Source organism: Harpia harpyja, chromosome 7, assembly GCF_026419915.1.
Source record: "Harpia harpyja isolate bHarHar1 chromosome 7, bHarHar1 primary haplotype, whole genome shotgun sequence".
Lineage (NCBI taxonomy): Eukaryota > Metazoa > Chordata > Aves > Accipitriformes > Accipitridae > Harpia > Harpia harpyja.
In genome coordinates this window covers 33571031-33597882 of record NC_068946.1, presented here as the reverse complement: position 1 = coordinate 33597882, position 26852 = coordinate 33571031, and the positions used below count along the sequence as shown (strand labels likewise).

Below are 26852 nucleotides of genomic sequence, written 5' to 3'. Positions count from 1 at the left end.
GGACAGCTGCCAGAAGCAAGGTGCTGGTACAGGCTGGAGGCCGATCCCCGTGTCCTTTGCATTGGTGAGAGGCTTGTTTCTGATTGTGGCCGTTGCAGGGTGACCCCTTCCTCTCCTTTTGAGTATACGCTCAAAACCAGTCTTTGCACAAATAATACTGCTGCTGTTATTTCTGGTATTTAGAGGGCCGCTACTTCTGCACCAAACTTTGGGAGCTTGTTTGGGTTCTCTGATCTTAACGTGATTTATTCTTCAATCCTGAAAGGTTCAATTAAGCAACTCACTCAGACTTCTGTTGTACCTGTGTTGCCTTGGGAGCCAGTCCCCTGGCTGGGAAATGTCACGTTCTGGTTTATGCTGTCCAAAATGAAGGATTGAAGAGTTTGAACCTTTTGTCATGAAAGCTCTGCTACCTGTGGTTCTTGCCATGCAACTCAGTGATTTTGCACTTCTGTTTAAGAACAATGACCGCAGAATGAAGCTGTCTGGTTTAATGAATTCTTACTTGATCTCCGTGTTTAGATTCACTAATCGTTGTGCTTTCTATTGATTGCCAACTAATCTGGTGGTGTCTTTTTCCTTGATTTTTAAATTGGTTCTAACTTTCACTTTTGCTCTGTCCTTTCCTCCTTTAAATAGTTTTTCTTACCTCTTGCTGGAAGAATGTCTGAGGAGTCTTACTTTGAATCTAAAACAGAGGAGTCAAACAGTGCAGAGGTGTCATGTCAGATCACAGCAACAAGTAACGGGGAGGTAGCTGGCATGAACCAAAGTCTGAAGGCCTTGATGATGACGGGCTTTGGGGATATCTTCTCTCTGAACCAAGCAGGATCTGTCCTGCATTCTGGAATGCAGATAAACATGCAAGCCAAAAAGAATTCTTCTAAAACCACCTCTATGAGAAAAGGAAAGAAAATCAACGTGGCTTTGGGTTTCAGTGAATTCGACTGGTCAGATGACGATGATGATGATGATGATGATTATTTTGATGATAGCAGCGATAGCAGCGAATGAAATCAGTTATAGAATTAACCCTGAAATTGGTTTTAGCAAAGCAAAACAATAAAGTTTTAGAACAAGAATCCTGTCAGTTTGGTCTGTTTAAATCCTGTAAAAGAAAAAAAAAAAAAAAGCAAGACATTTTTCAGGCTGAGCATGTTTGTGTGTAGAAAGACATGTTTTTGTTTAGATTGTGCTGACTTATTTCTGCTTTGATGAAATTTGGAACTAAACTTTTCTAACTAATTGAGATTATTATTATTATTTTAAGAACCGTGATTATATCTATAATTCTTGATGCCTGATTACAGAAACTATGGCTTGATAAACTTAAGATCTGAAAACATTGGGGGAAAACTTCAATGCCTTTAATGCCATTAATGTACTTCAAATTTTTCTTTTGTGTTTTTTGTCATTTCCCTTACCCCTTTAATTGTCAATCATATGAATATACTTGTACTTCCAGATTTGCTATTCTCTACAATCCATTCTTTGTTACTGTTGCGGTGAAGGGGTTTGCTGTGTTTCAAATTTAAAGCCTTTTTCAAGGTGGCATTGTGGGAAGTCACAAATACGTTTCTAGGAAGAGAGAAGCTTGGTTGAGGGGAAGACGGGTTAGTTAAATACACAGTTTAAAAACTGAATAGCAGCAGAATCCAGGTAATCCCTATTAGTAGATGATTTGTATAAATGTTCTTTTCCCCTCACATGTGTGCGCATGTGTATATAATTCACTCTAGCAAAGCAAACTGCAATCAGACCTCTGCATCTATTATCAGATATTGTGATCTAGAAGCTAATTTTCAGTTATGTTGATGTAAATCCAGGAAGCCTCATTAACTTTGATGGGCTTACTCTTGTACCTGAGAGTAAAAATTGGTGTTAGTAAATTGATTCTGTTGCATCTCCTAAGCCTTGTGTGCTACCCTTATGAAAGGACAAAGAGAAGCCACAATGACATTTCAGCTTGGGCCCTACTGCTGTGGCTTATGTGAAATTCTCTGTGATGGTGGTAACAGGAATATTTACTAGTCTCTGCATACCTGTTTTTTGCAGCTAAATCACCTTTAAAGTATTGCCACTGCTGTTACCACGTACCATAAAACTCAGTGTGTAACAATCTGCTGCAATAATTGCCTGCCAGGCACTTATGTTGAGAGCAGCGAGTACGTTTCTCCTGATGACCCCTTTAGTGGTGATGCAGAAGGAGGGAGGGAAACCAGTGCGAACACAAATGCAGGTTAGAAAGAAAGATGTTGTAAAATATTTGCCCAAGGAAGAAGGGCAGCATTTCAAAAGAAAAATGTTACTGTCTAGTTCAGCTGTAGTGGGAATAAGCCATCAAAATTCCATTCTCAATTACTGGAGGGGTTTCTTTTATGAAAACTTCTGTTTTTGAGTGGCTTCTTTAATTATAGGCTTGCCTGTTACACAGCTCTAACCTACATATTATGGTGAGTGTTTTTGTAGATAGCTTAGAGAAAAATGGATACATTAGATAACAGCAGGCCTGAAATCATTACATGTTCACTCAACAAAAGAGAAAGTTCTTTGAAGGAGTTTTTCTGGAGTGACGAGTGGGCACCTCTTTGGGTTGTGAGAGAGAATTGTTTTATCCTTAAGCATAGCACTGGTCTGGTAACCTGCAAGGCAGCGAGTGCTGCGCTTCAAGCTAGCCTACTCCACTCATTTTGCACAGGATTAGACCCTTAATTTCTGTAGGATGTAATTCCACATTCCACCTTGTTCCTAACGGTTGCAAATCTATTGGCTCAAAGTTAACCCTCTTGTATCAGAAAGCTTTTCTCGTGACAGAATTGTAATTTAAATGATGTAATAAGCTTACAGAGTATCCCAAGGAGAAGCTTGCTCCTTTGGCACAGGTAGGGACGGCTTCTTAGGTCCATCGGAGCAACCTGATTTTAGGGAGAAAAAGGGACATTGAAGGGCAAATAATTAACTGGAAATGAGAGCAAATAGGCTGTTTCCAGTGCAGATTTGTACTATTTTTGTAAGTCTATCTCTGCTAACACCCACAGCAATGATACTATTTTTGTAACTGCCACTTTGCACCCAGGAAAATTTGATGGATTTGTGTAATCTAATCTGTGCACTTTAGATCTTAAGATGTGTGTCATTGTGCATAAATTACTGTACCACATAAGCAATGTAGGGTTGTACAGCTTTAACTGAAAATGAAATTTGGTTCAGTACATTTAGTATTCAGAAAAACAAAACAAAAAATCTGTCCCTAGCGTTGATGTTTTGCACTTTTTTAGCATCTGACAATCTCAGGGCACTTCATGCACATTTATATTTGCATGGGTTTTAACTGAATTTGTAAATCCACTCCTTTATCTATACAGAAGTAAAAATAGTCCTTAAGCAGTATGACACAGGGTTTCATAGTTGCAAAATCACAAGATTTACATCCATCTTCAAGGTTTTCTGCTTACCCAAGTGTGTAACTTATTTTGGCAAAATATCATCAGAATTTGGTAGCATGCTCATAGGAATTTCCACTATCTACTTAGTTCCAGTATTTTTTGATGAAAACAAACATGGATTTTTTTTTTTCCCCTTTCTTTCCCCATACATTATTTGTCAAAGCAAATTAAGCTATATTAAGGGAAAATTTAAACTCTTTTAGAACTTACCCATGTGTTCGAAGTAGCAAAGGTGGTCTCTGAATTGTAGAGAAGGTGATAACATATGACAAACTCTTCTGATGCATTTCCCTTAAGATAGTCTTATACTTAGGATATTGGCTATGCTTATTAAAAAAAAAAATAATGGTACTGATTGCATTTTTACTTTCCCGTGATGACTTTCATACCAGATGTCTCCAGTTTACAAGGCAAAAATCATATGTGAGAATCGAGCTGTGTTGTGTCTGCCTCTGATATGCCTCTCACTAAATAAAGGTTTTGGAAGTGGCTCTGGTGGGCAGGTATGTTGGTTGGAGGAGGTCAGAGTATTTCATCTTCCACACCTGGTTTTGCTCTGCAGTTCCAACCAGCCTGTCTTCTGCCTGTGTCATCACCAGGATACATAGATCTCCACAACAGCTCATGGCCACATAGTGTGTCAGCTTATGAAAGCACTAACCAAACCCAGAAAGTGTTTCTCTGGCTGCTCTGGGCTGTGAGCAAGGCCACCAAAAGCCTTCCCGTGCCTCGTATACCTCTCAGCTCACTAGGCCCCACCAAGCCTTTTGGGATCCCAGTTTTCTCTACCTTCCGTAAAGCCCTGGAGGTATCTGCAGTAAAATAATATTGCTGTATTTGATGGAGGGGAAAGGTAAGAACCAGGCCTGAACTTGTCGTTTTTACCAGGCTGTTGTATTGCCAGCATTGACTTAGGTGGGTATACATGGCCCGAGAGAAGAACGGTGAGGACAGGCTTTGGGCTTGCTTAAAGGTATAGGGTGAGCTCGGACCAAGACAGGATGTCCAACTCCCTTTCTTTTCCTTCAGCAGTGGGAAAAAATGGAAGGGGGAATTAATGGAGGAAAACTTCTGATCTAGTAATTTTTGTGACAATCACAGTACCACTAATTCCTTGGAGTAGCAAGTGTCCTAAGGTATGGTGTGTGGTGTGTAGGTGTGCTGCATCCCCAGCTGGCTGCGTGCTGCCTGACGTGGAGATGGTCCCCTCTAGATGGGAAGGGCTTCCAGGAGGTGAGGTCTGGCGCAGCTCCTTGTCACACAGTCATGTTCTTGACTTGACGTTTGTTTTTCGTTCCAGCAGTTTTGTTAGGTGTTGATTCCCTTTCCTTCTGGGTTTTAAAGTGGTTGTTCCGAGTTAAATATTTGATGCGATTATGATTTATATTGCTATCAGCAGTAGCAGTAAATCCATAGTGTGCATATAGCTGTTAAGTATTTAGCAGCGTTACTCTGTGTCTTTAGTACTGTAGTTCCTTTTTCTGTAATCAGGCAGCTTTTACAGGTTTTTAATAAGACCTCTAACTTGACAGAGGTTTTAACTACAGTCCTAGGTAGAACGTTCAGGTAGAAAAATAAGTTCATTTAGTAATTTTCACAGCCCTTAAAATGCACTAGTAGGAATCTGGAGGAGAGACCTTTCCCTTTTCTCCCAGACTTCAACTCAGTGTACACTGTAAAATCTGCACAGAGATATCTGATGTGCGAAGATTTAATTTTAAAACTGTAGAACCAACAACCTTCTTTAAACATTTTATATTGTGCTAAATATTCATATGCCTTTTAAAGTCAGATATAGTCCACTGCATTTCTTGCTTTTGCACTACTGAAGAAGTTTTTTACTGAATACTCTAGGAGTCAATGCTACTTACACTTCAAGTGTGAACCAATGAAATTTGAATAGAAAATATTTTCACAGTGTTAGAAAATTTCATTTTCCCTTCTGAAAAAACAAAGTTGAGCACAACGCCTGTGCCAAAACTCTTGTGCTGTAAACTGAATATATCATTTGTGTGGAACATGCGATGTTACACTTCTGTGTGGTAAAACCTTGCAGCATCAGTTATTCTTTTTATTGCACTTGACATATGATGTCTTGTTTTATTCACACTGTGGATTTGATTTTCCAGTGTAAAACCAAAGCAAACAAACAAAAAGAAATCATGCAATGTATGCAATTTCCTCGATTGGTGTCAAACTTTCTTTTGATGTGAACTTTTTCCTTTGCTTCTCTTTGTTCCAAACTTCTATTTTGCAATAAACATTTTGACAGTAAATTTTATGCATCCGTGTCCCTGTCTAAAATGCTGGTGTTTCAAGAGGTTCCATATTGTCTGCTGGTTTAAGTCACTTTTTTTATTACTGTGTGACATTTCTCCTTTATTCTCCCATCTTTTTTAAAAAAAATTTTGAAATAATACAGAACATACTCTACCACTGGTTATATTTAAACACGGAAAAAGCTGAAAAAATCCATTGTGCAACTAAAAATGCAATACTGAACTCCTGCAGTAAATTACTCAGTTGTACAAATTATTGTACCAGGCTCCTCCCGCAGCACCAGCTGGTTTGACTATAAGAACCTACAAAAGGCAGGACCCACTGCCTTCCTAAGGATGTTTACAATTGCCACTTACCCTCCCTTGTGCTCAGGTGTTGCCCCCAGCACTACTTTTGTCCCACAGTGTCCTGCCCAGGCTGCGGGTAGCTGTTAGCATAGGGAATGCCTGACTAACAGCAGGTAGGTCAAGAAGATTGGCTGGAAGTGTGGTGTAGTAGAGAGAAGTAGTCAGGAAGGTCTCTCTTTCTCTGGCAGACACATCTTCCCTTCTGCCACTTCACCCTGATGCCTTTGGTTCTGTCCCCTTTGGGGAAGCAGTGGGCAAAAGGATGAGTTTGAGGGTCTGCTAGGTCCTCCTCACAGAGGTGGCTTCAGCTGGTCTCGTGGATGGTTTGTGCCCAGCAAGGCTTGACTGAGGTATTGGTGGAGGAGGAGGAAGAGGATCTGAAGAGTCCTCAGAGTGGGGTGGGCAGCAAAAAGTCATATATATGGAGGCAGAAGTCAAGGGGTGTTGGGCAGTCACAAGTCCTTCAATGGGAGGTTCACGTGGATGCTGCAAAGGGCGTTTCGCAGCGATGGCTGAAAGTCCTGGGTGGATTACACTTGACCCTGGTCTTGTGCATGGAGGGCCAGGGAAGCACTTAGTGGGCATCTCTGCCCTGGCGCTCAGTGTTCAGCTGGAGGCAGGCAGGGGTGAGTGCCTGCAGGGGGGGGCATGCTTGGCCTGTGGGTGGGGGCTGGAGAGCTTGTGGGTGGCAGGGCTCTCTGGAAGAGGTACCAAAGCCTTGGGGGCTGGCGGGTGACCGAGCTGAGTGTCTCATAAGTCAATGTTATGTACATCGAGTAAGTTTGCAAATACATCATGGTATTGAGCCTTTGGGAGCCACTGACAGTCCAAATATATACATACCAATTAATGTTAACCCTTTAGCTGGGTAAAAATGCCAAGAAGGTGAAGCTTGGAATACCATATACTTGAATGAGTAAAACAACAATCAGTATTACAGTGACATCTCCTGTTTCAGTTTTCACATCATCCCAGAATTTCACTTAACGCAGCCATTCTCCTGGGCATCCTCTGTGTTTTCCTTGTACTTCAAGAGCTAACACCATCTTGCATACAACAAAGCGTGCCCCATGTGAGCTGCAGCACTGGAGGAGGCTGGGAAGTGCTGCACTCCCTCAGCCTCAGGGGAGCAGTTATGAAGCATTGGCAGAAACCAAAAGAGACTTGTCTGTACAGGAAGACTAGCCACAGTGACCCAACTCCAAATTCTGCTTTCACTGCTGTCTAGTGACAGTTTTCCTTCCTTTTGCAGAAAGTACCCATCATTCAGGAGAGTGGTAATCACAGCGTTATTTTCATTGTAGAAATGAGGTGGTGCCACAGTCATAGCAAAAGCAAAAGCCTTCCCATAGTGTTAGAGCCAAGAGGAGAGGCAGCTAGAGAGTCCCTCACCATCAGACAGTTTACTTTTGCTTCCTAAATTGTTTCTATCAGAGATCTGCTGATAATTTTATCTACATAAAGCAATGGGATTGATTTAGCACTGCCACCATGCTGTTGGAGTCAGCTTGTGGTCAGTGTGAATCCAAGGGTTTAGTTATGTCAGTATGAGAGGTTCAACAAGGCCAAGTGCCGGGTCCTGCACTTTGGTCACGGCAACCCCATGCAGCGCTACAGGCTTGGGGAAGAGTGGCTGGAAAGCTGCCTGGCAGAGAAAGACCTGGGGGTGCTGGTCGACAGCCGGCTGAATATGAGCCAGCAGTGTGCCCAGGTGGCCAAGAAGGCCAACGGCATCCTGGCCTGTATCAGAAATAGTGTGGCCAGCAGGAGCAGGGAAGTGATTGTTCCCCTGTACTCGGCACTGGTGAGGCCGCACCTCGAGTACTGTGTTCAGTTTTGGGCCCCTCGCTACAGGAGAGACATTGAGGTGCTGGAGTGTGTCCAGAGAAGGGCAACCAAGTTGGTGAGGGGCCTTGAGCACAAGTCCTATGAGGAGCGGCTGAGGGAACTGGGGTTGTTTAGCCTGGAGAAAAAGAGGCTGAGGGGAGACCTTATCTCTCTCTGCAGCTACCTGAAAGGGGGTTGTAGTGAGGTGGGTGCTGGTCTCTTCTGTCAGGTGGCTGGAGATAGGACGAGAGGAAATGGCCTCAAGTTGCAGCAGGGGAGGTTTGGGCTGGATATTAGGAAAAATTTCTTTACTGAAAGGGTTGTCAGGTACTGGAACAGGCTGCCCAGGGAAGTGGTTGAGTCACCATCCCTGGAGGTGTTCAAAAAGTGGGTAGACAAGGCACTTCAGGACATGGTTTAGTGGACATGGTTGATGGTTGGACTTGATGATCTTAAAGGTCTTTTCCAACCTAAGTGATTCTATGATTCTGTGAGAGTTGCAGCCTAAAGTCCTGCCCTTTGCAGGGGAAAAGGAACCAAATAAAATCAGCCACCAGACTAAAATTTGGGTGGAGGGGAGAAAAATGGTCAGACAGTTTTCTTTTCAATTCGTATCTCTCACACAGTTGCTGCCCTCCTTTGATATTTGTGCATGGACCGAAGAAGATGTGGTGAGTATTTTGTGTTAATGTGGCCAGCGTTGCACTGCTGGAGCTCTCTAATAAATTACAGTGGGTACGGAAGGAGGGAGAGCCAGATCAGAACATCTAGGTGAAATTTTACTGCTATTTGTTTGGTGAAACTTGTGTCCCAGAAAGGCTTTAAAATGGCCACAAGTAAATTAAGGACTCAAGCAACCTTCATAAAACAGCCGTGTTCTCCAATGTCCAGAAAATAATTTGTGCTGGGAGCTGCCAGCAGCCAGGAGGGCATTCCTGAGTGATCATTTAAGGAATGTGGAAGTGCCCCAAGACCTGTCTGAGCAGGACCTGTCCTGGACAGGACAGAATGGGTTTGAAGGTTTTATCCCACTGTGTGCCACCAGGATGGCAATAAACTGAAAGAAAGTTAAGGGATTTTTAAGGGGTGTGGAATCTCTCTTCAATATAAAATAATGGCATTGAGTCTTTTTTACCTTTTTATTCAGTTAAGAGGCTAAACAGGAAACATCAATGATTTATCTCTAGCATAGTGATGTATCATAGTGATTTTAATGTCCCATCTAGCACCCTCCTTGTGTGTTGTCCATCCTGGGGTTGTTCAGCTAATGTTTACTGAAGGACTGTCTGGAAAGCGAGTGCAAAAGCCATAATAGCCCTGGCTCCTTAACTTCAGCCCTTTTAGCATGTGACAGGTAGCTAAGCTTCTGCTTCAGTCATTTCTGTTGTTCTTCATAATGACAAACTGAGGGAGGTGGCTGCAAAATAGAAGGCAGTTTTAAAAAGCTAAATAAAAGTAATCACTTACTATTGGTGAATCTTGAGTCCTTTAATCCAAAGTTAGAAATATTTTAAAATTTTGTTTTAAAATGGAATGATTACTTGCAAACTCCAAATAACTGTAATAGAAAATTTTGATAATGTGAACTTCAAGACTGATTCCTCTTTTTTGCAGTTTTTCTGGATGCAACAACTTACTAGAAAAGGTAAAAGCTATTCATATGTACCTTCATATTCACATTTATTAATATATATACATTTGCTCATCTTCTCCCTCCAGTAAAGCACCCTATAGATTTCTGAATAACCTCTTTTATCTTAAGGCGATGCTTCTGGTGAAATGAGTGTATATGCTAGCTTGTTTAAGGACCATCATATCACTGGGAAACGATTGCTTCTTCTAGAAGAAGAGGATTTAAAGGACATGGGAATTGTTTCCAGAGGACACATCATCCATTTAAAGGTATTTAACAGCACGTGTTGAATGTTGCAATAGGTTATAGTGTGAATATTAAGAAGGAGTCTATGGGTTTTCAGTAGTATTACCAACAAAAGAAGTTATAAAGCTAAATAGAGAACATACTTGGTATAAAAAAACCCTAGAGTTGCAAGTTCATATGGATCTAGAACCCAAAGCAACCTGAGCATTTTATGAGGCATGAAAATGTGCTGTGGTCTTTATACTCCTCTGCAGTTCTTCATTTTCTTTTAGGCTGGACTGTCAGTACTGCTAAAGATTCGCCTAGGAGGGCCATTCTCCCAGCCAAAAGCTTTAGGTATCTTCAGAGAGAGTTCTCCCTGAAGATTTCTTTTTAGCTGAGGAGGGAGCAGATATGAAAACAGTTATTTGAACTGAAATCTCCAAAATTCTCAACTTTCACATCTCATCTATAGCTTAAAACATACTTTGACTAACAAAACTCCATTAGACAACTTCAAGGCTGGTTGATGGCCAGGTTTCTTTGCCCTTAAAGCTTTGTTTCATGGTGTTTTATATATCTAATGTTTGTAATAAGTTAAGAAAATCATGGTCTGGACCATGACAGCAGTAAATAGTATTAATATTGTAGCCACAGGAGAGAGTTCAGTTTCCTGGCAGTCAGTTTTGGAAAAGGATTTCTCTAAAAGCAGCATGTATAATTCTGTTAGGTCTCAATGATTTTATACCATAATCTACTAGTAAAGAGCTACGTGTATCCTAATTGCTAGTCCTGCAACTTTAGCTTCATAAGTCACACAGATTTATTCCCCTTTTGCTCATCAGCCATTTTTTTCCATGCCACACACCATTACTGATATATTTCATTTACGTTTCCTACAGGGAAAATTACTGAAACTTAATAAAGTCAATAATGCCCAAAATGAAAGATTTCAGCTTCTTGGGTTGATTGAGCATAAATAAAAACAACCAAAACAACCCCCCAAACATTTCTTTCTCTGATTAAGCAGATCTGATTCTGAATGCGAAATGGGGCCGATCTACCTCGACAGTTTCCACAACAGGGCTGTATTTTAAACTCTTCTCACATGCCCTAATGTATCCACAATGGAAAACACAGTGCATACAGAGTTGCGCTGTTTTTCATGCTGGTATTTGCAGTATGAAATACTGAATAACTCTCATCTGATTTTGTTGATTTTTTTTTTTCTAGACTGCTATTGAGAAGTTAACCCATGACTACCTAAATCTGTTTCATTTTCCACCGTTAATTAAGGCAAGTCTCATTGTTTATAAAAGAAGAGCTTCTCATGTTGGTATGAATATTTTACTGTTCTCGCGTCTCAACTTCCCTACTGTTCGTGGGAGGGCAAAGCAGCAGTTCCTGCAGAGGCTTGTGACAAATGCAGAGGGTCAACAGCAGCAATGGGTCACATCAGAAGAAGTAATAAGATAATAAAAGTTGTTTTCAAGGAGGCTCTAAGATTTTATCGTGGAATCGGTAGCATTAAATTAAAAGACTACTGGTTTCAATTCCTTTGCTGTCATTAATCAGAAATTACTCTTAAGAGCCATTCCTCCCAACTGGTGCCACCGACTGCTCACCACCGAAGAACAGCAGAGCCCTGGCCCAGAGTGAGCCCATCATTCCTCAGCTCGTTAATGTTACAGGAGAGAAGGATGATTTATAATGTCTGGTCACCCTTGTGTTAACCTGTTGGTTTTCTGATATCATTAACAAGAGCCATGTAAAAGGGAGAGAGTGTTTGGGAACCTCGGGGTTGCCAGAGCAGATATTTGCCTGATTTAATTCGGTGAGCTAATCAAGCAGTTCTAGACTCCAAAGCCTGAAGTAGCTTTTTTAGTCATAATTTATTGCACAGCTATAGAGTGAAATCCACTTGAAGTGAATTTACATACAGCGAAACCCTGTTCCCCGAAGGCGAAAATGAAAGTTGGGGCTTTGCTGCCGTGCCACCTGCAATTCCAACAGCAGTGGCTGCCAGGGTGCTTGCAGCGGCACTGTGCCGCACCAGAGCAGCTCGGCCAGGAGCAGAAATTGCGCAGCATCTCCCAGGTGCCATCTGTGGCACGCCGAAAACCCGTGCAGAAGCCCTGGCCGCTCTTGGAGTGGCGTGATGGAGGCAGAGTGGTGGCTCCTTCCTGCTGCCTGCCAGACTTGTAGCATCTGAAAGGCAAATCCTTTCTGCCACCAAAGGCCTTGCTCCTGTCTCCCAGGGGGTTGTGGTAGATGTGAATTCTCGCCTTGCCTTTTTTTGGCAGGATTCTGCAGGTGGAGCTGAGGAAAACATAGAGAAAGTAGTGAATCTTGAACTTGTTTTTGGTTATCACTTGAAGCCGGGAAATGGTCCAAAGGTAAGCTGGGAGCGCTGGATCGGTTGGTTTGGTTAACAGTCACTACCCAGAGGGTCCAGTATCTTCTGGACACAAAAAGATAATTTTCTGTGAGAATCCTCATTGTTTTGGAAAGTGCTGACCAAATGTCAAGGTGGCAAATGGGGCTGCATCGGTGATGGGGAGCTGCACCCCAGAGCAGGCGAGGAAGAAGAGAGTGGCACAGAAAGCTTTGACTGAAAGCTTTTGTTTCCTCATGAACAATTTTTTAACCATAATTTTTGTAATTTGGGCTTTTGCTTTGTTCCTTTCATCCCAATGGGTGTGAAATAACAATCCATTTATGCAAAAAAACCACTCACAGTTGAGCAGTGCCGTACTCCTGATGTTAGTGGACAGGCTATTACTTTTGTCTCAGCAGAAAGTTGGTGTCTTTCTATGCAACCAAGAGGAGTTTGGAAAATACATGATATGCATGGCTGCTGGCTGAGGAGGACAGGACTGACCCTGGTGGTGACTATGTTCACTCACGGTAGCGGGGAAGGAGGGAGGGGTAGGTGCAGCACGTTGCAGATGGCAAAACTACTGTGCAGCGGCTGGTAAAAGGCAATTACCAGCATGCCACGTCCTAATCAAACCTCAGCTCCAAGCCGAGCTGGTTCAAGGATCTCTCGTTACACCCTGTGTAACAGGAGCATTGATGACTCCAGATGTTCCAGCAAAGCATTTCCACCATGTTGTCTTTTCTTGAGAGTGAGGTTTGTCCCATGCTTTTTGTTTTCTTTATCCAGCCTGACATGGACTCTGAGTTCAAGGGTTTTAGAATTAATCATCTATGTGGAAATGGTGTGCAAAGCATTTCTGAGTTGGAGTCAGGGGTTGTGACAGCAGGATTTGTTTCCTTTTGTATTTGACAAATTTGCATTGTGTGTCCACCCTAAACTTGTGGGTGGCTGACTTTCATCTTGTGTTATCTGGCTGCTTTGCTTTCGCGGCATATTGTTTGCAGAAGTCTCTTGATTTCTGTACTTGGTGGTGCTTGCAGAGAAAGCATTTAGGTTTGTACTTAGTAGGAACTTGGACTCGTACTGAAATCATTTCATCAATTTGAAAAAGCTTTCTGCTTTTTGTCTGGAGATTTCCTTTTTTTGTTTGTTTCTTTTATCCTAAGCACTTTTTTTTTCTATGAAAATCTTCTTTATCACTATGTGAATTACTTAGACTGTCTCAGTGTTCTTGAATGCGTGTAGCTTATGATGCTGTACAGCTGCTTTTTTTGTAGGTGTGCATCTTTCTCTCCTATGTGCAACTTTACAAGGAACTGAAAGTCCATGAAATAGCTCATATCTCCCTTCCATTTTCAATATGGGTTGTGAGCTGTAGTGTAAGGAGGTGGGCAACCTCCCCCAGGAAAGTGCAAGAGAAGGAGTGAATAGACCTCTGAGTGCTGGAGAGAAATTCAGGTTGCAGTAACGCCTACTAAGTTTGAGGACAAGTAGGTATTTTAGCCTTGATGGCAAAATTTGCAAATGAGACAGTGTGCCCAAGTCTATGGGACAGAAGCTGAATGGTTACAAGAGGACAGGGCTAGTTCAATGGGCCTGCGTAGTGCCAACATAACCTTTGCAGGTTTCTGATGTGCCAACTGAGAACCCTTTTTTTGGTCCTGCCTTCCCCATGACCTCCTAATTGGTCCTCTCTGCTCTGTGTGCTGTTGGGCCCCTTCCTAAGGAAGCCGTTCCCTCTACAGCCGTGGGCGCATGCCGGGCATGCCTTCCCTGGCATCCGCCCCACCACAGCGCCCGTGTCCCTGATGACATTCTGGGGAATGCGCAATTTGTCACCTGAGTTTCTCTGGGCTGGAAACTTCTGTCCGAGATCTGCTTATTAACTCATACCTGCCTTTAAAGATGTGGCAGCTAAGCCGGTTTTAGAGAGTGGACTGGAAGGAGTAGATCAACCGAGCTTTCAGGCAGGATGCTAGGGTCAATGTGAGCAAGGTAATTTGCATTAAACATAACACTGACAAAGACTGGTGTGGTACATACAATATAGAAAATTTGGCTAGCTTGCTGCTTTGAAAAACCCTGGATACAGTCTTCTAGCTCCCCTAGAGGCTGCTTTAAGCCAACTACTGCTGCCATCCAGAATTGTTCCAAAATGGAGATAACTGGGCAAACCAGGATTGAAGGGTTTAAACTTCTTTTACTGTCCCATTTTTGTAAAAGAGTGGTGCCTGTTCCTGTAAAACTGGGTCAGCAGAAGCACTTGGGATTGTACCTTCCACCATCTTTATAGCTAAAAAGCTGGCCTACATCAGTTTAAAAATAAATTTTGCAAAGGAACTTTACCCTAATCAGTCCCTATAACCGGCTGCCTAGCTAAGGAGCATTTCTCCTGTTTTAGCCATGAGGAGAAAGAGGCAATAAGCTCAAATCTGGGTTACGAGTTGAGAACGTGTGTTCCCTGGGTGATGGGTAGACTGCTAGACCTGTGTACATCAAGGGAGGTTATTAGGCTCAGCTGGGAGCTGGTGCAGCGTAGCAGGAAGGGCTCTGTACAAGGGAACAGGTCATGCTGGGAGGTTTTAACCCAGGCTGGCTCAGTGCTGGTCTCCTGGGCGGAGTTCCCATTAGTTATTGTAGTGCATCTTCTGGTGTAGTTGCACGTGGAAGCAAGCCAGTCAATGCACTTGGAGGTGGCTCTGCCAAAGCGTGGGACAGGACGGACACGTGGGACAAAAGCACGCTCCTGATCCGAACTAAAGCTCTGGTCTGGGCACAGCCTCAGTGTGCAGCGTGACATACCGCAATGCCACAGGGCGTAAAAGTGCTGGATGAGCTAGTCCAGGACCCAGAAACCATTTGAGGGGTGCAGGTTTATTCAGATGCATTTGACTGGTCAGGGCACAGCACCCTCTCAGGTGTGAAGATGGTTCCTCGGGGCACAGGTGTCCTCTCCCTGGCACTGCACCGAGCCCCGTTGGCACAGCCAGTGCAGCTTCTCCGTAAGCAGGCAGAAACTTAAGGGCCTTGGGAATGGCAGTGCCTTTTAGCAAGGATCCTGATGAATATATTTCAGGATGGCATTCGAATGTTCAGCCTTGTCTGTACACTGAAGGAAACATTGACTTCCCAGTATGCAACTTTACCAGCCTCAGATTTGTTATCTAATTTAAACTGCATCTTCTAGTGGGATTATGTTGGTTTCCACCAGCTGACAGATGCAGTCATTTCATTAAAGTTTCCTTCCCTTTTTAGCTGCATCTTTGGAGGTGATGAAAGCTCAGTTGACCTTTGTGCTCTCTGAATGCATCAGGAGTGAGCGCTGCAAAGCTAACCTGGTTTTTAGAGGTTTCTTTTCCAACTCTTGTAGTTTGAGTTATGTGGTTACTTCCATTCACTTCCTTTTAATGACCTTTCTGTACACAATTCCCACTGAGCTGAAAGGTGATAGATTTAGACATTCTATATGAATTTTTTCCACAAATTAAAAAAAAGGGGGGGGGACACGCCAATTAACTCCAAGATACCAAAGAGGGTAAAAAAACAAACCCTGGCAATTGTGGCTTGAGCTGATTCACAGAACTGCAGAGGGAATTTTCAATGGCTTTCTCATCCTAGGTGGCTCATTAAAATTTCCCAATCAGGGAAAGGTGTCTAAGCTGTGTCGGCTCCGCACTGATGAATCACCTAACCCCTTAAGAAGGATGGTTCACAGCCTTTTTGTCTCCTGTTGATGCATTCTTTAGTTTTGGTCCTCAAAAGGGCAGATTTCACCATGCCTTTGAATGTTTTCATTTTTTACCGTCTGGCACAATCTGACCTATATCCAAACACAAAGCCTTGAAGTTGGCTCACCATTTTGCCTTATTTTTCCCCAGTTAACCTCTCCCTCCATTTGACAAGGTAAGGAGCAGAGCCTCTTCAAAACCTTCTGCTAACTGTGTGAACTATTTTCTAGCCTTGAATATCCAAACTGGGATATATTTTAATGCTACTATTTAAATGTGTAGTGCAAAAGTGAATATAATATTAAGGCTACTTTAGAGAGACATTGTGACCAACTCTTCATGTGGAGAAACCCGGGCTGGCAAAATGCAGGCAGTATCAGACAAAACAGTACTGAAATAGTTGTTGTAACTGGAATGCAGTTGAGGTTGAGACTGTTTCTGCTGCTTCTTCCTCTCCACCCTCCCACTACATCAACACTCATAAAATCTTTCTTTACTTTCTTAAAAATAATTTCTAGTTCAGACAGACGTCATATATCATCACCAGTTTAATTTGCCATATAAGGTACTCCTCACATACAAATGTGGGGAAAAAAAAAGCAAGGGCCAAGGTCTAAAATGTAAAATTCCAGTTTTGTAGTTTTTCAGTCACACATATTCCCCACACTGTGTAGGTATTTTAACCCGCTTTGGTAAGTGAAGCCAGCAGAGGAATTGGCTTTATTTGATCCTTCCTTTGCAAGATACTTTCAAGTACCTTGACTTTCTAATGTGGAGTTATTTAACCTTATCTCAAAACCTCATCTTCTAAAGCCTCTCGCTTTAATTACATCTCAAAGCACAATGCTTTCACTACTAAGGGCTAATAGTTAGTGCAAGAATCAGAGTAGCTGTGTTTGTGTGCCATTTTCATAGATTTGCTCCTATTCTAATAAGTAGTCAGTAAAGAGGTAAATACTTTGTGAAAGAAAAACAAAAAATCACCTAAGCTGTAAAATAAAACCACAGCCACATTTAAATATAACCAGCACGATTAAGAACTGGTTAATGCAGTCTGCCAAAGAGGTGGATCAGTGGTAGGGTGTTAAGAAGTTTAGTGCAGGTGATCTGAGCTCCTTGTATTTTCTTTCAAAAAGGTTTTCTGGACCACATATTGTTTTCACACGAGGTGGAGTTGGTATAACTCCATCACCTCCACTGGGATTGTTCCAGCTGTAGCGTCCAAGTGTAACTGAGGTCAAACTCAAGCCAACACCTTTTAAAATCCTTGTGTAGGCAGTGCTGAGCCAGGGATTCCCATCAGAAATGATTCCATAAACCCAAAGAGGCATATAGACTTTTCAGCTAGGTAATTTGCTCACTGGACTTTCTAGACTTTTTTAATCTCAAGCTTCATTTTTATACTTTGGCCACTCTGAATTAACTTGCTGCCTTCCACACGTCGTTTCTCATGTGTACAGCCTCACTCACGGATACATCTGCAGAAGCACAGACAGGTTCCCAGCGGTCTGTAGGCTTGGCACGTCCTCTCCAGACAAAAGCCTGGAAGAGGAGCCTCTGTCCCCGACATGCGCAGGACATGTCCAGTGGCCCGCCGTGCCTTTCCCGAGCTCCTGCGCACCCTCGTCCCCACGGCCAACGTCCCGCAGGGCTGCAAGCTCCCCGTGTGCGAGCTGTAGTCTCCCTGCGCCGCCCCACCGTCAGTGGGGACATGGTGTCTGCACGGCTCCAGCGCCTCGTTCCCACGAGGAACGCAGGAAATGCCACTGGAGGACAGGGCTGGCTCAGGCAGCACAGGAGGGCACCTGCGCAGCCCTCAAGGAAGGGACTCCTGTTTTTCATGCTTCCACCTTTACAGTCCCGCTGTCGCAAGCAGGCTGCTCATGTGGATGATGATGATGCCTGCAACCACAGCAATCCCTGTTTGCTTCTGATCACATGGCAAGGGCAGATTTGGGTAAATGCTGTGGCAAGGCTCGGGACCGCTGTTATCGCAGAGCTCTCCATCTCAGCTGCTGCAACCTGCTCTTCTTGGGGCACCGGCCCCCAGCACATAGTGGTGCCCGGTATTTACCATTTTGTTCCCCTCCGCGGCGGCACAGAGCTTCACAGCACTGGATGTTAAAGAAAGGCGCTGCCAGGGGACAGATATTTTTGGTACCGCCGGGTGGTCTGCGTAGGTGTTAAAAAGGCCTTGTGCTTCTCCAGGCGAAGCTCCAGCCAGCCGCTGCCTGTTGCCTCACGGAGGAGTAAGGGCTCTGGCTTTCAGAGGAGGCACCCAGGCAACTGATAACATAAATATTTCTTTCTCTTGCTTTGTTTCTGTACGTTTTAAGACCATCTCTCTCAGAAGGCCTCCCCTCCGCCCCTGTTTTTTTCTGCCTGCACAGCTGAAACAAAACCGGCGGTGGAGCCACCTTCTCTCGCTGGAGCCTGGCTGGCAACAGCCTGCCCTGACCTGAGACACCAGCCATTGTTAAGGGTATAACACATTTACATATTTTGCAATAAAACATCAGTTATTTGCATTACTGTGTCAAGTTTTATTTGATTCTTTCACCTAAAAATGACTCATTTTCCTTTCTTGTATTTTAAAAACCAACTACTCTAAGCTTGTTTGAGAATAATCAAAAATTGCCCATTTAGCTAGAAGTCATTTTCTTTTCAAAAGGCAAATGTTATTTAATCTTTCAGCTGTTCATTGTGCCATCATAAATACTTTCTTTTCAGCACAGTTGTGGGGACTGAAATGAGCCCACTAATTGCCTCCCATTTCGACTGACATGTGGTGGTTTAGTGGAAAGAGAACACAGCGGGGAGAAGGAAATAGGAGGCTGAGAAAATGAGAGCTAATTATTTTCACTGCCTCATGTCAGGCTCTGTGTCAGCCTTGTTTTTACAAACTGGAAGGTTTAGCACTAAATAAAACAAACTGGCGTCATGTTTTTATATACTGGCAGTGTCATGGAAGCAGCTGCACATCTCAAAGACAATATAATGCCTGCATTCGCATGGACACCATCTGACAGCCACTGTGAGCCACTGCTAATGAGGATATCACAGTGGTGCCAAGTGAAAGGTGCTGAATTATGTATGATTCTTCATCAGTGCAGCAATAGTCCTGTACATCATTATGAGACATTGTTTTGCTGAAGAGATTAAAACATTCTTAGTTCCAGACCCTGCAACCTATACACGCTACAAGAGGTTATTAATGGAATTTTTAGGGAGAGTTTCTTGTGGATTTCTTTTTGGTTAAAAATATCTCATGGGACAAAGCCGTGGTGGGTCATGACACTATATATATAAAGAAGAGAAGCAAATTAACCATAATTGTGTTATCTTCCTTTAAATCCGGAATAATAAAATATAGTGTAGCAGGGTGATACATAATGATAAATAACCCAAGTGCTGTCACTAGATGTTCAACTCTAATGCCTTTAAAACAGCAGGTTTCAGCAGCTGAGATAGATAATAGCTAAGAATGTAAAGGAGCTTCTGGGGACCTAAATCATCAACATGCTACTACTTTTAGTACCAGCATGACCAACATTTTTTTCATACTTGTTTCATCTTGCGTTACATCTTACTTTTCTTCTAATATCCAGTTGCCTGCTACAATGCTGTTTCCATTTTTTCTTCAATCTTAAAAAAAAAAAAGTTTATTGCAACCACTGATTTTAAAATGAATCCTGGATTTGGGCCTCCTTGAAAAATTAGGTGTCTCCCCAGCAAGAGTTTTAAGCTGTTGTTGCAAGAGATGTGTTTGTTGTTTAAAGCCTGTGCCTGATCTTTTTCATTTCCCTTTTGGTTTTTGTTGCAGACGTTAGCACATACGGGGTTAAAGGAGTGTTGTCACCACAGTAAGCTGGAGACTTAATTTTAAAGTATTCTCATTTTCTATTTCGAAGCTGAGGAGAAGTGGCTCAAAATACATGCGTGATTTGCTTTGCTTTTCTACAATCATTTGCAGAGGCTGCTGATTTATTAGCTTTGTCCAAGTGTTATTTGGAAATGTTTTTCACACAAAGTTTTGCTGGTTGTGCCTCCCAGTTCTGAAACTAGGGTTTTTTTTAAAACAAAAAGCTGAAATTCTTTATGTAAATCAAAATCGAGCAGGTAAATATTGGGAGGTATTTTAATGCTTGAATTACAAGATGTCCAGGGAAATCTCTTTGAAGGACTTGTGTAAGTATATTTATCAACCAGACATTCTGAGCAAGCCATTTCCAAATTATTTTCCCACATACGTCTGGCACTAAAAGTCGTCTTGATCCAAGAAATCTTATGGCTCCAATTCATCAAAGAATTGAAATACGTATACTTAATTATTCTAGCCAAATTTTTGCTTAAGGGGCTGACCATCTCTCTCCTATTCATCACTAAATAAGAAACTAGAACTTGATTGGAAAACAGGGAAATATGTCCCTTTCTGCAGCACACAAATCTCACATTATTTACTGTGTGGTTGAACAAAATGGTTACCAAGTTTGTAAGACAAGTAGCCACCTACTTATCTTAGATATTTCCCAAGTGCCTTGACTCAAAAGTCACCTAGCTGCTGTCTTTTCTCCTTCCTTTTCCTTCCTTCCTTCTCTCTGTCTTTTCTATCTTTTCTCTTTTTCTCCCAGCCTCTTTTTCCCTTTCTCTCCTCTCTTTATTCCCCTGTCTCTCTCTCTCTTTCTCTCTCTCCCCTTTCCACTGATGATTTTACAATGAAAACCTTTCCAAATAAAACGAGACGCGGATTTTTGAGTGACCAGAGAGGGTATGCTTAGTGTGGTAATTTGCCCTTTTGGTGTCTGCGCGGTGTGGCTGGAGAGGACTCCAGGTCCAAGGAGGACCGAAGGTTTGGGGGCTGGATTTGAAGGACGGGAGAGTGTTTTTCTTTCTCTGAAGCTGCAGTTCGGAGCCGGGGAAGGCGGTGTTTGTGCAGGGCTCATGCATCCACAGCTGCGTGGGGCAGCCTGATTTGTTACCGCACGGAGAGGGCTTCTGCGTGCACGGTGGATCCGGTGAGGGGCCGGGCACTGGCAGGTGCCCACCGCCTGCCAGACCCTGGATTTACACAGCTTGTCAGCCTGTTCTTTAGAGATGGTCATTTGATTTATGCTGTTTATTAAAACGATCTCATGTTTGTCATATCTGGTCTGTAGGGAGACGTGAGTGAACAGCACAAAATCCTGAGTCGTGAAGACACAGGAGCCTGGGCACAAGGTGTGGCTCTGGCTCTCGGGTGCTTGACACTGGTCTCACGGCAGGAGAGGCACTGAATTATAACTGGAGGATAGTATTTTACATCAATGTTTTGTTCTTTCCTTGGCTCAGGTGTTTTTGTAAAACTTGTAAATGTCATCAAGCATCTTGTCTCTAACCTTGGGTTCAATCTGCAGTAGGGAATCCAGGTAGCATGAATTTAGGAAGTCCTGCAAAAAAGTCTGGCAACAAGGACAGTGTGGGCAGGGAGAGGAGCACAGTTTGAGAGGTGAGGAGGAGTCAGAGACAACTCGCTTCGCTGTTGCTGTTCAGTTACATAGCACGTACAGTCCTCAGCCGATGTCAGGGCCAGGGCATCGTGCTGTACCTACGTGGGAAGTGACAGGCGTAACCCTGAGTTAGCTCACAACCCAAAAAAGCAGGACAGAAAAAGGACGTGCGAAGAGATACGGTCCATGATCAGGAAACAGAGGCACAGGGCGACTTTGGCGCCTTATCAGGTTGCACAGGAAGCCGATGGCAGAACTGGAAACCACTTGGCACCTCCGAGTCTCAGTCCGGTGCTCTGACCACTGGACCGCAGTTCCCATCGCTCAAACTTGCACAGGGCTGATGCAAAAACCAACTCACGCGTCCACTCTGCTTGTAAAACACGGAAGCTTTCAATGGGGACAGATGGACACACAGGGCCAAATGCTTTCATAAGCATAATTTGTTGTTGCGGTTCAGAAATTATTATACTCCAGTTTTCTTTTATCTTGGAACTGCCAATTCAATGCCTGATTGAAAGCTTTGAGACTTCTGAGGGCTGAGCTCCTACGTTACATTTATGAGAGATGCACGTGCAAACACTAGCAGATAATCGCATGTGCGAACGGATACTTTTTAGGCTGCTGTAGGTTTGTGTGTGCAAATAACTGCTTACGCAAGCCCTTGGCCCTAAGCGGCCATCTGTGTCCCCATTGAAAGTTTTTGCATTTTCTGAGCAGAACTGAGGAGAAGACTGCCTCCTGCAAACACTGAGACCGCACTTGCCCGGCTGGCGGCGTGCGGCAGACACAGACCCTCCTGAACCACGGGCATGTCTGGAGGAGCTCCTGTCTCTGTGAAGGGCAGATCTCCTGCCTGCACAGAGATGGAGACACTCTGCTTCACTGCAGCCCTGTTATCCCTCAGGGGACTGATTCTTGGAGGAGCTCAGTGCACCGGATAGTACCTAATCCCCAAAGCACCTACTGGGCACACCAGCAGATGTTGGCTGGTTTGCACCATGGACAGGCAGTCTCCGGTCCCCAGTGGGAGCCTCCCTGGCCACAGGCACAAACCCCGGTCCCAGCGTTCAGCCTGCGTGGGATGTTCTGCACGATGCTGCCAGAGCCGTCAGCTTCTGCAGACTCACTCCTGTGCAAAGTGTTGGATGTTGGCCCCGTGTTCGGCTCATGGGATTATTTAAGGATACCTTTCATTGCTTTGGTTTATTAGACTGACTATGATTAATTTCTAAGCTGAGCTCAGTGCCTCGCTGGGCACTCAGTATCTGAAATGTGAGCTGTAATAACCAGCTCATCCTCTTGCCCATTATTTGAGCAACTGTCTTAACGGTGTTTCACAGACCCTCTGGTTATTTGTTCCTGGGTTCACCGGGAAGATGTCCTTGGGGCTGGCTGTGACCCCGAGTGACAGCTCCCACTGCTGCCCTGTGCCTCCACCACCATGCGGGTGTGCAGAGCTCCCGCACTGCCCACTCGAACGGGCTGTCCGTCCAGGTGGGGATCCACACCTCTGAAGGCATCTACACCTGTCAGCATGGTGACTGTCTCTCAGGGTGACCTAAGAGGAGAGTGAATGAGAGAACCCGAGGGTTTTCTGTTATCAACACTTTTACTGGAAAATGTGCATATCCTAAAATATATGTATGTTCCTTACCTTTCTTGTTGGGTTATTTTTTTCCCCATATATTGAGGATTAGGTTTTGGGTTGTTTTGGCTTTCAGTTTTGTTTCATTTTGGGTTTTTTTATTTGTATTCTAACAATCCAGTATTCTTTTTTTATTATTCATAGGATTGTAAATGGAAAATGTACATGGAGATGGACGGGGATGAAATTGCAATAACCTACATAAAAGATGTGACATTCAACACTAACCTACCTGATGTAGAGATTTTAAAGATGACAAAGGTATTTACAGCCTTAAAGCTTTCACGAATTCACAGATCTCAAACAAAGACGTTAAAATACCACAGCAGTCGACTTTTGTGCTTGCAGAAGCTCAATCTCTTGACAGCTTTTAAATAAAATGCACATTTTAAACAGATTTGTATCATAATAGGAGTTAGGTATTTTGGTTCTCTTTTAAGCTGACAATAATGTTAACAATAGAAAAATAAGAGAAGGAACTAATTTATATTTTCTTGTTTTAATTCCATCTTATATCCTCTGAATTTATTACCGCTTTTAAAGAAAAGAATGTTCAAAAATTACTTTCCTTTTCAAGAGAAGAAAGTGATTTAAATGTTCCAGTTTGAAACTTCATGTGATTTGTCTGGGTTGGTTTTTTTTTTTTCTCTCTTTCTTTTTTTTTTTTTTGACATGGTTTTAGAACTTTTACATGATTCTAAAACTCCCTGTTTCATGCAACGGTGGGTTGCAAAGACTGAAACCCATCAACTGACAGTACAGCACTGAACATCTGCAATTCAGTGTCACTGGGCATTTCACCTTATTTCAGAACCTGCATGTAAATATTTACCAGCCAGCATTCAGACTACTTTTACCGTAAGAAACAGAAGCTTTGTTAATGCAGAGGGCATTCTGTTTGCTGTTATTTTAATTGTTTGTTTTTATTAATATGCTCCACTTGATAATAGCTAACAAAATAAATTCCTAAATGAAAAAATATACGGCTTGATTACCAATTAGAATGCTGCTCTAATGTGCACTGATAAAACCTCCCAAACTCCTGAATGCTTTTAACTGTGAATTTTTGGGGCAAAATTTTGGGGGAACCTTTGGTTATTTTTTCTAAAGGAAAAACTGAAAATCAGATTCTCAACAGTCAGAATTTTAAGGAAAATGTGAAAATACGATTAATTGCCAAAAAGGATTCTCATATTTAATTCATGCTAATACTGTTTTTATAGTTAGTGATTTCTGGAACAACACTTATGATTTTTTAAAATTACTATTATTATTATTATTTTGTTGCAAAATAGTTTTCTATTTAATTTTCATCTTGGATATTTTAATTTTTTCCTTAAAAAAAAAAAAGGCTTACAGTTAAATAAAGTAATAACTAGATACAATAACATTAACTTTTCACATACTTCAACATTTTTATATCTGTCAGGGAATATCTCCGAAACTCTCTAGATATTTCTTCTTGCTGGCCTCTGTAAGTCTAGCAGAAAAAAAAACTGTACATGCACAAAAATGAAAAAGGTTTATGCCCCCATGAAAACATTCCATGTTGTCTTACCTACTGTCTGTTATTTTGTTATTTATAGAAATCTCTTCTCAGTTTCCTTTTGAAAACAAGGAAGTAAATAATTCCAAAATATATTGCTTTGTCTCATAAGAGTTTAAGAAAAGTATTGATGTTAACAGTATGGGAGCAGATGAAAAAAGGCAAATGTTGAAAATATCTTTGGGGTGTTTCAGAAACAAGTCGGGAGATGAAGAGCACCTTATAAAACTCCCACCATGTTTTTTTCAGCCACCATTTGTAATGGAGAAATGGATTGTGGGGATAGAAGAACACCAGTCTGTAGAATGTGTTGTTACGTATGAGGTAAGCTCTAAGAAACAAATTAAAAAATTGTTTATCCAAGATAAAACCTACATGGGAGGTGTGGAAGCAGCATCCTCTGGCTTTGTTATATCCTATAATCAAGTCTCAGCAGCCTGTAATTAATTGTAAAATCTAAAGTTCAGAGCAAAACCTGAATGAGGTTTACAGAGACAATATCCTCAGACTGCTGCCTGGGATGGCTCTTTTTCTCAAGGACAAAAACTCCTTTTGCTTGAAGTGTAATGGTCAGTGTTGTTTGCATTACTTGAAGAGACTGTTTCCTTTTCAATGAAGTGCTAATTAGGAGAGCAGAGTAGCAACAGGAGAAGAAATAAAATGAGAAGTCAAGAGTAAAATAAGACAAAATAAAACCTGGAAGACAATTTAATGTGATAGAAATTAGCCTTTGTAAAAAGAGTTTGCAGTTACTTACAAAAGTGTTTTTATAAAGACCAATGCTGTGCGTCACAAGGAGGCTAATAATTGAGATTGCAGCACTGTCCTGAGCAAAGATTCAAGCAGTGATGGAGAGACAGGGAAATCCTGGACCTTGCTTGCCTGTCTCAGAAGTGGAGAACAGTAGTTTTCTTTCAGCATGAAGTTTCTCACAGGAGTCATAGGCCCTTAACAGCAAATTGAAGAGCTTGATACTCCAGGAAAGTTTTGTGGAGGGTCCCCCTGCAAAAATACCTGCTTAGTCCTACCTCCTTTAGCAGAAAGCACTGCCCATTTGATGCTCACATTAATAGAACTAGTAAAATATATTTTTGTGTTGTAGAGGAAGGCCTTTGGATCTTTCCTCCACATGGTACATGAATTGAAACAGTTATTCACTACCACATTTTTAGCATAATCACAAAATACCAGCCAAAATTATCTAGAGTCTAAAAATACTTGAGAACTGGCTAAGTGGTTTTTCAAAACAGACTCTATATTGAAAACGCTGCTGCCGCCCAGGCACTAGTGGAAGTTCCCTCGTAGGAGAGCTTAGTGGGTTGTGTGTTGTTTTGTCCTCATATGCGTTACGTCCTCATGCGTGGTTTGTCCTTCCTGAGCAGAGTGACGTTAGAGCTCCCAAAAGCACCAGGCACATCCAAGCTATCTGCTGGAGCAAGGTGAAAGCACAGGACGAGGTCGAGACAGTACAGCTCATGATACAGACCTCGCTCCCCAACTCGGAGGGGAATTCACGGAGCAGATCTGACTCAAGTAAGTCAGTACTTTATTGCTGACATGGGCAAGGTATATATGGGGAGAACAGCAAAAAGTCAATGCCATTATTCTGTTCCAACAACAGAGCACACCTTGCAGCGTCAGCTGGCATTGTGGTCCCTGTGATGTCTTCGTAGATGCATGCAGGAGCACCCTGGCATGTCTGACAGCTTAAAGGCTAAACTTTGGGTAGTAACGTTCTATATCATGATGTAGTTTAAGGGGGATGACCTGTATGCTCCTATTGGAAGCATGCTGGAAGCAGTCAATGGCGATTAGCTACAAATCTTTCGTCTACTGTGGTCGCTTGCAGCTGCACATCAACAGCAGACATAGAGCTCAGATCCATCTGCTCCAAAACCCCAAATGCTTCACATCTTCCAGTACTAAGCAGCCTTAAATCCTGACACTTTTTCCACCCCTTCCTTGGGTCAGCTTTGGGTCAACCTTTTGATCCTCTCCAGTGTAAGTCATTGGGAGAGGTGTTTCCGCCTATGGTCCAGGCTTCTTCCCCTCTCTGTTGGCGTATGTGTACACATCCACAGTAGCCTTTCCACAGTGGCAGGTGTGCTCTTCAAAGTCTGCTTGTGGACGCTGGATCAGGGGATCAGCTGGCAAATCTGCCCTTCTCCAGATCCACCCCTCTTCACCAAGACAAGAGAGTGCTCAGCTTTGTGGAGCCAAGTGTATTGGCATAGCAAGAGGATTTGGACTGAATTATAGCACCCACACAAAGTGTGCAGGGCCTGGGATGAAGATATGTTTCTCAA

The 26852-nt window shown here is 42.8% G+C and overlaps 1 protein-coding gene across 3 annotated transcripts in view; it reads left to right on the top strand.

Annotated features, from left to right (window-relative positions):
• MAP3K20 (mitogen-activated protein kinase kinase kinase 20) overlaps positions 1-26852 on the top strand; it is a 95560-nt gene that overhangs the window by 64225 nt on the left and 4483 nt on the right. For 2 of the 3 annotated variants that reach the window (XM_052791193.1, XM_052791192.1), the window contains exon 12: positions 640-5722. In XM_052791193.1, coding sequence (XP_052647153.1) covers positions 640-1014 — 375 coding nt within the window. In that variant the 3' untranslated portion in view covers positions 1015-5722. Of the gene's footprint in view, positions 1-639; positions 5723-8526; positions 8572-9514; positions 9546-9662; positions 9803-10991; positions 11055-12061; positions 12155-23144; positions 23262-24795; positions 24871-25928; positions 26080-26852 lie in introns of those variants that run through there. The other variant, XM_052791194.1, reaches the window with a different exon arrangement.